The 11937-nt window shown below is 31.2% G+C and overlaps 1 protein-coding gene across 1 annotated transcript; it reads left to right on the forward strand.

Moving 5' to 3' along the window:
* Positions 1-10637: 10637 nt before the first annotated feature.
* Positions 10638-11618, forward strand: LOC107893147 (protein SRC1). Its single transcript, XM_016818071.2, has 2 exons — positions 10638-11239; positions 11592-11618. The coding sequence occupies exon 1, from the start codon at positions 10716-10718 to the stop codon at positions 11193-11195; it is 480 nt and encodes a 159-aa protein (XP_016673560.2). The 5' UTR covers positions 10638-10715; the 3' UTR covers positions 11196-11239; positions 11592-11618.
* The last annotated feature ends 319 nt before the right edge of the window (positions 11619-11937 follow it).

An 11937-nucleotide genomic window follows, 5' to 3' on the forward strand; every position in this document is an offset into this window, starting at 1 on the left:
AGTAGTTGGGTAAGTCCGATACATGTTGCGCCTAAGAAAACTGGAGTAACAGTAATCAAAAACTCAGAAGGTGAGTTAATTCTAACTAGAGTGCAAATGGATGGCGAGTTTGTATCGATTACAGAAAGTTGAACTCTTTAATTCGTAAAGATCATTTTCCGTTACCTTTTATTGATCAATTAATAGAAAGATTAGCAGGTAAAACTCACTACTGCTATCTTGATGGATTTTCAGGTTTATTTCAAATTCCGATGGAGCGTGAAGATCAAGAAAAGACGATGTTCACATGCATTTTTGGAACGTTCGCCTATAGACGAATGCCCTTCGGTCTATGCTTGCGCTAGCCACATTTCAACGTTGCATGCTTAGTATCTTTTCTAATTTTATCGAGAAGGGTATAGAAGTATTCATGGACGACTTCACTGTTTATGGTAACACCTTTACCGAATGCCTATTTCATTTATCAAATGTTTTAAAGCGATTCCTAGAATACAACCTTGTTTTAAACTATGAAAAATGCCATTTTATGGTCGATAAAGGGTTGATTCTAGGACATATAGTTTCTTCTAACGGTATTGCGGTCGATGAAGCCAAGACCGATGTTATTCGCTCACTCCCTTACCCGACTACGGTTAAGGAAATACGTTTTTTTCTTGGCCATGCAGGATTTTACTGACGATTTGTCAAGGACTTCTCAAAGATCGCACAACCATTATGCAGTCTTCTTCACAATGACCAAATCTTTAATTTCAATCCAGAATGAAAAAAGTCGTGGAACACCTTAAAGGAAAAGCTAATTACGGATCCAATTGTACAACCACCGAATTGGGAATATCCATTCGAGCTGATGTGTGATGCCTCTGACACTAGCGTTAGCGCAGTTATCGGTCAGAAAATCAACAAAGAGCCACACGTCATTGCCTATGCGTCTCGAACTTTAGACTCGACTCAGGGAAATTATTCCACTACCGAAAAAGAGCTTCTTGCTATAATATTTGCTTTAGAAAAATTTTATTTGTATTTATTAGGTACTAATATTATCGTTTTTTCTGATCATGCAGCATTATGGTACCTAATGGACAAGAAAAAAGTGAAGCCGAGGCTAATTCGTTAGATTCTACTTCTCCAAGAATTTAATTTAGGAATAAAGGATAAGAAGGGACGAGAAAATTTGGTGGCCGATCACTTGAGCCGAATTCCCATCACTTCGTCTGATTCACCGATCAAAGATAATTTTCCCGAAGAGCACTTAATGTTAGCGCAACAAGGGAATTTTTTGCTAACATGGTAAATTACTTAGCTACGGGTAAAATTCCGATGCACCTACCAAGAGCGGTAATTAATAAAATTAAGAGGGAGTCTCGATATTACATTTGGGATGACCCTTATCTTTGGAAACACTGCTCCGATCAGGTAATTCAGTAATGTGTAGCCGAAGAAGAGGTAAATTCGAACCTTAATTACTATCATTCGTATACATGTGGCGGTCATTTTAGATCGAAGCGAACTGCTCATAAAATATTAGAATGCGGTTTCTTTTGGCCGAATATATTTAGAGATGCTTATTTTTATTGTAAATTATGCGAAAAGTGTTAAAGAGCAGGTAATTTAAGTCGTAGGAATGAAATGCCTATGAATCCAATCCATGTACGCGAAATTTTTGATGTGTGGGGTCTTGATTATATAGGACCTTTTGTGTCATCTTACGGTAACACTTATATAATTCTTGCAGTCGATTATGTTTCAAAGTGGGTCGAAGCGAAAGTAACCCATAATAATGATGTGAGAACTATTGTTAATTTTTTAAAAAATTTTATTTTTTCCAGGTTTGGCACACCAAGGGCGATCGTTAGCAATAGAGGAACCCATTTCATCAATCGAATTATTGAAGCACTCATGAAAAAATTTGGCGTGACACAAATAATTTCTACGGCTTATCATCCACAAACAAATGGGCAAGTGGAGGTGTCAAATTGTGAAATTAAGGCGATTCTGGGAAATATTGTCAAACCGGACCGCAAGGATTGGAGTTTAAAGTTATCCGAAGCACTTTGGGCGTATAGAACGGCTTACAAATGGCCGATCAAAATGTCTCCATACCACCTAGTTTTTGGTAAACCGTGGCACTTACCGGTTGAACTTGAGCATCATGCTTATTCGGCAGTGAAGCAATGTAACATGGAGATGGAAGCGATCGGATAAGCACGAAAATTACACATTCAAGAGTTAGAAGAAATCCGACGAAATGCTTACGATAATGCCAAAATCTATAAAGAAAAGACGAAAGAACTCCATGATCGAAGGATATCATTTAAATCATTTAATGTTAATCAAAAGGTTTTGCTATTCAAATCTAAAATTAAGCTTTTTGCAGGAAAACTTCGATCAAAGTGGCTCGGACCATTCAAGGTAACTCAAATTTTTCCTTATGGCGCCGTGGAAATAGAAGATGACTCAGGAGTTCAATTCAAGGTTAACGGGAAAATATTGAAGCCATATTATGAGAACGCCCCTGTCGAATTGGTTGAAGAGATTGAATTGGAAGAACCCAAGCTTTGAAATAGGGTTATCGAGCTAACTACGTTAAACAATGGCGCTTAATGAGAGGCAACCCATTTCGTTTTCATTTCTTGTTTTCAATCTTTAGTTTTTTTTAATTTCGCCTAATCATTTTTAATTCTTTGATTTGAATTTTGTAGGTACCCCGGGCATTTTAATTCGGACAAAGTCGAAGCAAAGAATTGGTTCAATTAAAGCACAAATTAACCGAATTCAAGGCCAATTTCTAGCAAATATCGTGAAAGGGCAGCAATAGGGTCCCCCATGTTCTAGACGCACCATAACATTAAGTGAGGGAGAGCGTTCGACGCACATTAGAAGCAATAATAGGGCCGGCGCAAGATAGCACAACCCAAACCCACCTTTTGTCCCCTTGCCGCCAACACCCCCACATTAATCAAGGAGTACTTTCACCCTCTCTTGTGCATTTTAATTTTTATTGTTCATATTGGGGCAATATGATCTTAAGTGCAAGGGGGTGGGATTAGAATCAAGTTAACTCTTGTTTATTCGTTGATTTGAAATTGAGTATTTCTTGATTATGACTGTTGACTTATCTTGGTTGCCAATCTCTAATTTATTGAGTTTCTTTGTGTTTCTTTGTGAATTCAAGCATGTTCTTGTTGAATTTAGGATTCAAGATAGCATGGCATGATTAATTTGAGTAAAATTTTCTTGGTAATTTCATGCTTTCATTGATCGAATTAGATGCATGACTTAGTTCACAAGCCTTTCATGTGAGTTTTTGAACCTATTGAGCATATTTTTATTCTTGCTCTTTGTTTTAATTGAGTATGCCGAACCAATTGATTCCATTCTAGAACTTGTGACTCGATGCTTGTTGAGATTACATTGTTGATTATGATGCTATGATGTGATAGAGGCATTAGGATCTAACCCATTTCTTTTCCCAAATAAAATAGCCTACCCTCTTTGTTTTACCCCTTAGTGAACCAATTTGAGCCTTATCATTTTCTTTGATTCACCACACTTAAAACCCGAGGCTATTTTATTTTTACCATCTTTTTGCTACCCTTTTTCTTGACAAGGTGAGATTGTTTCGGGAAAGAAAAAAACAGGAAGAAGCTGTTTGAAATAACAATCTAGGTTTAAACAAAACCAGCCAGAAATTAACCCTGTTCGAACAGAAGTTCTTTCAAACAGTGCAGTTTTTCGTGCAGTTTTTTTAAAATAATGCAGTTTTGATTCGAATGAGCAGAAAAATAGTTTGGTTCGAGCAGAAAAGAAGAAAAAAAAGAATGTTTCAAAAAAAGGGAAGAAAGAAAAAGAAGAAAAGAGAATGAATTGTGCTCTGATTGAATTTCTTGTTTCTCCTACCTTCTATTTTTCTTTGAATAATTTTCGGAATAATTTTTTCATTGTCTTGGAATTTTGAAACCTCATTTTTCAGCCTTTATCCTACCCGAACTTAGCCCCATTACAACCCGTTTGAAGTCCTCTTGATTGTTGCATCATTTTCATACAGTGGAGATGAGATTTAGTTACAAGCCTATGGTAATGCATTGGTTGGTTCAGGCTTGAGCGATTCTTTCACCCGAAACACTTGAGCGGAATGAATGAACCCATGTGAGGAACTAAGTCTTGAATTCTTTGGAATTGATGATTGATTGAAATGCCATGGTTGATTTGCACTTAATTGATTATACCTTGCTTGATTGAGCTTGAATTTCGACATTTACTTGGTTGGGTTTGCTTAGAAACCTTGGAAATTTTCTGAAATTGGAATTGGCAATTTTGAGTTTTTGCATGATAATTGAGAAATGCTTGAGGGCAAGCATTGAATAAGTGAGGGGGAATTTGATTAATGTTTAAATTATACATTATTTCATGGTTGATTACTCCTTATTAGCTATTTTGAGTTGCTAACTTGGCATTTTTCATTCCTTTTTGATTCAGGACATTGAATTGCAGAAATTAAGCTTAAGTCGACAAAATTGAGCAATTTTGGATTTTCTGAATACATGGCCGAATTACCGAGCGTGACTTGGGGCATGATGTCGCTGACGTGGCGTCCAGTCAGCAGTTTCTAGAAGGTCTAGTCAGCAATTTCTAAAAGGCATTTGGCGTAGAGAAAGAGACTTAGCCGCCCATTTAAATTCAAATTAGGATTAAGATTTATTTTTATTTATTTATTTAGGATTTTTCTCTTAATTTTGAATGCTATTTTTTAGGATTTTTAAGAACTATAAATGCCCCATTGGGGTAAGCCTCAAGGGAGGGGGAATTTATCGATCGAGCATTATTCACTTTGCATTTATTAAACTCTTTGTTTCTTTCTAGTTTTAATAAATTCTCTTTTTGATTTAGTTTTTACTTTATTTTCTTAAAATGCTAAGTATGGTCTCTACCATGCTTAGCTAAGTTTTCCATAGCCAAAGGCTAAAGCGATGACTTGATTCTAAGTTGTGAGAATCGAAAAGTACTTCATACCCTCGAGGGTTACATTTTCAGTTTTCGGGAGTCAAGGATTGGTAATCGACCATTCTTTTATAATCAAATCGGTTTGATTTCAAAAAGTGCACGTTGGAATAAAATTCAGTTTCGATTAACAACTGGGAGGAAGGATCGGCCTGTGGCACTTCTACTTCCTATGAACACGCTCAGTGGCGGTCCGCTAAGGGAAACTGAAATCGGGTTAGATTCTTATTTGAGACGACAGAATCCGAGTCGGGTTTTTCCAGATTTTCAAAGCATTGAATTAATAAACGATTGATGCTATTAGCTCATAAAGAATTAAGATCTAAAAATTGATTTTGGATTCTCGATTCACTTGAGAGAAAAACAAGTTATAGGGGTTGGGCCCTATAGGCTGTAACCGGCATGTGCCTAGAGGTAAAATCCCATTCGAGGATCGATTTAAATCGAGGCAAGGTCTTTAGCCCAAGGCTGACTTTTATCTCTTGATTTCAATTTCAATCTTTTTAATTTACTTGTTTAATTTCAATCTTTTACTTCAATTCAAACAAACCCCCTTCTACTCCTCCCTTTACTCATCATGCCTAAGCAAAGTTAAAAGCAAGAAAATCATCAAACTCCTAGTCCCTGTGGAATCGACCCTTACTCTCCCTAATCTACTTATTCCAATCATTTTATCGAGATTAAGGCTATTTATTTTTGACATCATAACGACAGCATGTAGGCTACAGGTTACATTGATTAAGGATGGTAATTTTGCAATATCTGTGATTTATAGGAAACGGTTTAGGGCTAACGATAAATCATATATGTATTGATCGGGATAGGCTTCTATACATCAAATTTAACATCCAATTTCACAATGTTGAAGGCGAAACGGGGAAGTACAAGCCATATATGCCCAAGAGGCCAAGCCATAGGTGGGAATAATCTATTATCGTGTTGTCGCAGAGCTGGGGTCGATGGTGAAACTGTTGAAGCTGGACAACATGGTCGAGGTTGAGACAAAGGTCGAGGTTGAGGTTGGGGTTGGGGTTAAGGTCGAGGTCTAGGCAGAGGCATTCTTTCTAAAGTTGCCCTAGTTATCGTATGTATGGAACTTGATTAAGGTCCCGACTTTATAGATATAAGGATCAATCCTAGATTTGCTTAGATCATGAATGAAGATATGATGCATTAACCGGACGAATAATATTCTTTTTTGTTATTTGTTGTAATCTTCAACTAAATGATTGTATGTATGAATATTAGGGTTTAAGATAAGAATTTTAGAATTTAGGATATTAGGGTTTATGCAAATGAATATTAAATTACGTATTCTAATTAGATATACTGATTGGTCTAAATTAAAATCATCCCTTTTTTTCCTTCAAATATTGTTAACTCATTTTGACATTAATTATGTTATGGATTGAGTTAAAATTTAATATATACAATTTGCATCGGCACCATTTGGTTTCATTTCTAGTGTTTATGCCTAGAAAACATTAGAGAAATATTATTTAATAAAATATCAATTGTATATCTAAAAATATCCTAAAGCTTAGATTAGAGAACATAATTATGTGAAGGACAATAAAAGATAAAACATGGTACATTTCATTTTCAGGTAGATATTATGAAAGTGTGTAGTCCAAGAGATGACACGTCTTTTCTTTTTACTTTAAGGATGAAAGCGAATAAGATAAAGCAAAGAAATCGGTTGCTTTTGTTTCTTTTTAATATTTATTCTTTTTATAAAGTATTTTTTTAAATTTTAATTAACTAAATTATTTAAAATTGCTAAGGTCAAAATTTTAAAAATTTGACCCAAAAATATCAACCTAAAACAGAGAGAGTATATATTAAAAAATATTTAAAATTATAACACATTTTCTTTATAAAATTATGTTATTTATATTATAATTTAATCACCAATTGAATTGATACTATGAATTAATTTGACATTAATTCACTTAAAAAATAACTAAAAGCTTATTAATCTATGTAAAATATTTTTTATTGTTTGACAGATTTTTTTTAATTTTTATAAAAAGTTATTTTTAATAAAACAAACGTACATTTTAGATTTATGATTTAATTGTAAAGTTTACAAAAACGAGAAATACAAGTTTCTTTTTGATATATTCTAACCAAAATTTTTTATTTTTTAATATTTTTTTCAAACCAAATTTTATTATCCAGCCATTAACATATGTCAAAATGAAATATTCTAACTAAGGTTTTCAGAAACGGATCGGTGGTTGAACTAATAAGGCCACCTATTTGAAATTTGACTGATCCGTCCAATTCAATGAAATAAAAAAATAAAAAAATAAAAAAATTGGTTCAACTATCTAGCTCCCATGTCAACCAGTCTAATGACTTTCTCCTAACCAATACTTTTGCCAATTTTCGATCTAATTGGTTCAACCTGTTGATCTTATCCTGTTCAAGTTTTAATGATTTTTTTATTATAATTTTTACAAGTTTATATCAATTTTATTACTTTTAATAATATATATTTATAATTTTTATGATTTTTTATAGAATTTTAATATGTGTTTATAAAATTTTAAATATGTTTTTATTAATTTTATATTTTTTATAATTTTTAAGTTTATATCAATTGTCATATTTTTTAATATTTAATACTTTTACATTTTTGATAAAAAATATTCTTTTCTTTTATAATTTTATCTGAAATTTTAATTAATGACAAAAACCATTAATGGAGAGACTGAATTTATTATTTTAATTAACAACAAAGGCTTAATTGAATGTAAATTTAATATAAAATTTTACTTGATTCTTTTACATTTCTTGAAGACTTTTTTTTTCTTTTGACATATAAGCCATTTTGTATATATGCTATAAGTAAAAAAAATTCACCCGGAATATGAGTGTATCATAATTAAATTATTTAAAATTATTGGAATATTAGTTACCATTTTAATATTTTATCCTATTAGTAAAATAATATTTATTTCATTAATTACTTTTATTTTAAGGTTAATTGTAGTACTTAAATAGTTTATCTATTTATTTAAATATTAAACGGATTATTTCGTACATTCACTTATTCAATTTTAGACTTGAAAAAAATGTAATTTTATTTTAGTTAAGCTTTTAACTTAACTAATCACATGAATATCCACTTAGAAAGTGACTTTATAATCCATTTTTTACAAAATAATAAATATCATTACGAATGTTTTTATTTTTTTTTCATAATTTAAACTTAATAAATTTTAAAAAATTAATTATTCTTCGAGATTTCAACTTAACATGACTTAATCTCTAACAACTATATTTTATCAAAACCACTAAAGTTGCATTTTAGTTATTACATCAATTTTCTTTTATATATAAATACATTCTTATACTTTAATGATGAACCATATAAGAGTACCTTTATTCCTTACTTTGTTGGACGAAATAGTATAACTACTCACCACAATTAAAAAATATTTTATTTTATCTATTGAATTTTAATTTAATTGGTATTAATATTATTGTCAATTTATAAGAATATAGATTTGAGCGTATTAAAATACATTTATCTTTCTATTTAAGAGCTGAGAAGGAATTATAAATTATTTTAAATATTATATAAAAAAATATTTTTTTAAATAATGTATTAAAATTTTACTTCATCTTATTTTTTTTAATTTCATGAGTAACAAAATACAGCCTGATATTATTATAAATTGCGCAAAGGCGTTGGCTAAATCTTAATTCGATTATTAGTGATATTATTATCAATGTAAAAGAGTGGCTTTTTTTATACAAAAAATATTAAAAATTTAATTAATTACAAAAATAAGATGGGGAACAAATTAATTACAAAAATAAAATGTTTGCTACAATAGTTTTGGGGGCCACCTGACACATTAGTGGCACCAATGAACTTTAAAAAAATTCTAATAGAAAAATATAATTTTTTAATCAATGCCACTTATGTGTTAGATTACCTAATTAAATAAAAAAATTATTATTTTAAGGATTAAATGCAACGAGTGACATTAAATGTAGGGAAAAACATTAAGACATTAAATACATGGAAAAACTATTAATGCATTAAATGTAAGTAAAAAACTAGTGTTGAAACCACAGATAAACTTTTCTTATTTTTTACCTTTTTCGACTTTTTCATCTTTTTTTTATAAATTTTTGTCAAATTTTTTAAATAAATTTATCTATATCGTTAATGTATTAGGTGACATTCAAAACTATTGTAGCAAACTATAATTTTATAATTAATTTGTTCCCCACCTCAATTTTATAATTAATTAATTTTTTAATATTATGTTTATAAATAAGTTGTAAGAGAAAATATGTTCGAGAATAATAGTTGAAACAAACTATGGGTAGGCATTGTATTTAAAAACTATTATTATAAATTGCGACTAAAATGATCTCGGCAACGGGATAGCAATTCCTCAAATATAATGTCGGCAAACAACTGTTTCTGTCCACGTGTCGTACCAACAAGCGATTAACTCTCTCAATCTTTTTCAATTGGAGATAAGTCCAGAAGTCAGGGTTCAGTGAAGTAGTTATAAATTGGAAGGAGAAGTGGGCCCATCAGCATGGGTAGGTTTATTTGTTTCAGTGGGGACCACAAATATCAATATATATAATTCGGATGATAGCACGGTGACACGTGTCAGGCCACGTGAAGTGCTGTCAAAAACCGTAGCATGGAAAGCCGCGTAATAGATTGGCCCGTAATCAATGGTCGGTCTTCTTCCATTCACATTTTTTGCCCAAATGGCAGGGTCTAGCAATACTAAATACTTCAACATCATGATTATACCAAATCATTTAAAAATATAATTTGATTTTATAAAAAAAGCACCATATTAATTTTTTTGAAATTATTAATATGTTTACAATTTTATAAATATATAAAATTGTTCTAAAGTCTAAAAATTATAGGTGTATTAAGGCTAATAAACAATGTCTAGATCTATGGATTATTGGCATGGATTTAAAATTTAAAATATTAATTTTAATGTTTACTGTTTATGTTTATAGCTAAAGGAAAATGAAAACTAATAATTATTCTAAATAAGTATTAACATAATATATATTTATAGAGGGGATCTATTTATATTGATGCAAAGATAAAGTTAGAAATTTTTTTTAAAAAAAATTAAAATTAAATGTTTTATCATTTAAGAAAAGTTAAAATGTAATTTTACTTTTATAAATTTAAAATTTTAAAATATTTTAGTGAAAAAAAATTTATTTTAATAAGAGTTGCCAGTGGCACAAATTCTCTTTAAATACACACTTGTACTAATTTTCTTTCGTATATTTTTATACAATTAATATTTTAATAATTTTACTAATATAAATATAAAATTTTTAATAATTTATATTATGTAATTTAATAATTGTTAATCCATACAATATCTTAGAATATATTATAAATAAATAAAAACTTACATGAATGATAAAAATGTGTATATTTGACCATACATTTTTATTACCCTTAAAAGAATCAATACATTTTTATTTTTCTAAAAATAATATGCTATCTTAATTTTCAAGCTAAAACCTTAATGATGGCACGTGGCAAAAGGCGAACCCACAACGCGTCCAGGACACGAAAAGGGTATTAAAGTAATTTCAATTATATACGTGGATACCGGATCAATCTGAGATAATATTTTTAACTCCACTGTCACTCCCCCTTCCTTAAGTTGCCTATAAATAGCTATCAAGATCTTCAAATGTTTTCACACTCATATTCAAAGCAATATCAAAGAAACAAAGCAAGAACTAGAAAACCAGATCGAAAAATGTCGGGAATCATGCACAAGATCGAAGAAACCCTTCACATGGGAGGGCACAAGAAGGAAGAAGAGAAGCACAAGGGAGAAGCTCATCACGAAGGCGGCCATGGCTATGGCGCTGCTGAGCACAAGGGAGAAGTTCATCACGAAGGCGGCCATGGCTATGGTTATGGCGCCGCTGAGCACAAGGGAGAAGTTCATCACGAAGGCGGCCATGGCTATGGCGCCGCTGCGGCCGCCGGTCACGGTCACGGTCACGGCGAGCAGCAAAAGGAAGGGTTTATGGATAAGATCAAGGACAAGATCCACGGCGAGGGAGGTCATGAACATGGTCACGAGGGCGAAAAGAAAAAGAAGAAGGAGAAGAAGAAGCATGAAGATGGCCATGAAAGCAGCAGCAGCAGCGACAGTGATTAGATCTTCCATCATCGTCTTACTATTCCTCTCCCTTATAGTATCGGGTAAATCTTTTTGGATTTATTTTGCTATTCTATATGCAGAAATCTTGATGGCGTTTTAATACTTAAAATAAATTTAACTATATGCTTCAACCTTGTATTGTTGATTAAGCATGGAATTTTCTACCAAGAAAATGGTTAAAACAGCAACAGTTTCTAGATCCTAGCAAATCTAGTAACAAAGGGGAATTATGAATTAATAGTAGTTTTTATGTCGAGAATATATATTATTTTAATTTCTTTTATTTTAATACGTTTTAATTATAATAAAAATATTTTAGTTAGTAGCAGGTAAAATAGATATAAAAGTTTTGACCTCATTTTTTAATATAAATTTATATATATTTTGTTGCAGGTGCATGGAATGAATGTGAAGGCTTGTCAAAATATTTGTATCATCTTTATTTTTATATGCGGAAAAAATGAAAAAAAAAAGTAAAAAAAGGGGTTGTATTTGGTGTATGATGGTAATAGTGTGTGATGTATTTGACAAGCTATGAATGTAATATGATATGAGAATAAATTTTTGTCATTATCTATACTCCAAATATTATGTACATGTATGTTTACTTAATTAAATTAAGTAGAAGTGATTCACTCAAAACAATCCAACCTCCACCACTACAAATCTCAAAACCCTCTTTGGAGATCATAAATATGTATGATCTTTGCTTATCTAAAGAAACGTGTCTTAAATTTCG

The sequence above is a fragment of the Gossypium hirsutum genome, chromosome A13 (genome assembly GCF_007990345.1).
Source record: "Gossypium hirsutum isolate 1008001.06 chromosome A13, Gossypium_hirsutum_v2.1, whole genome shotgun sequence".
NCBI lineage: Eukaryota > Viridiplantae > Streptophyta > Magnoliopsida > Malvales > Malvaceae > Gossypium > Gossypium hirsutum.

Bases quoted from the DNA above. Each gene is read 5' to 3' on its own strand.
- LOC107893147 (XM_016818071.2), top strand. From the start codon at position 10,716: ATGTTTTCACACTCATATTCAAAGCAATATCAAAGAAACAAAGCAAGA.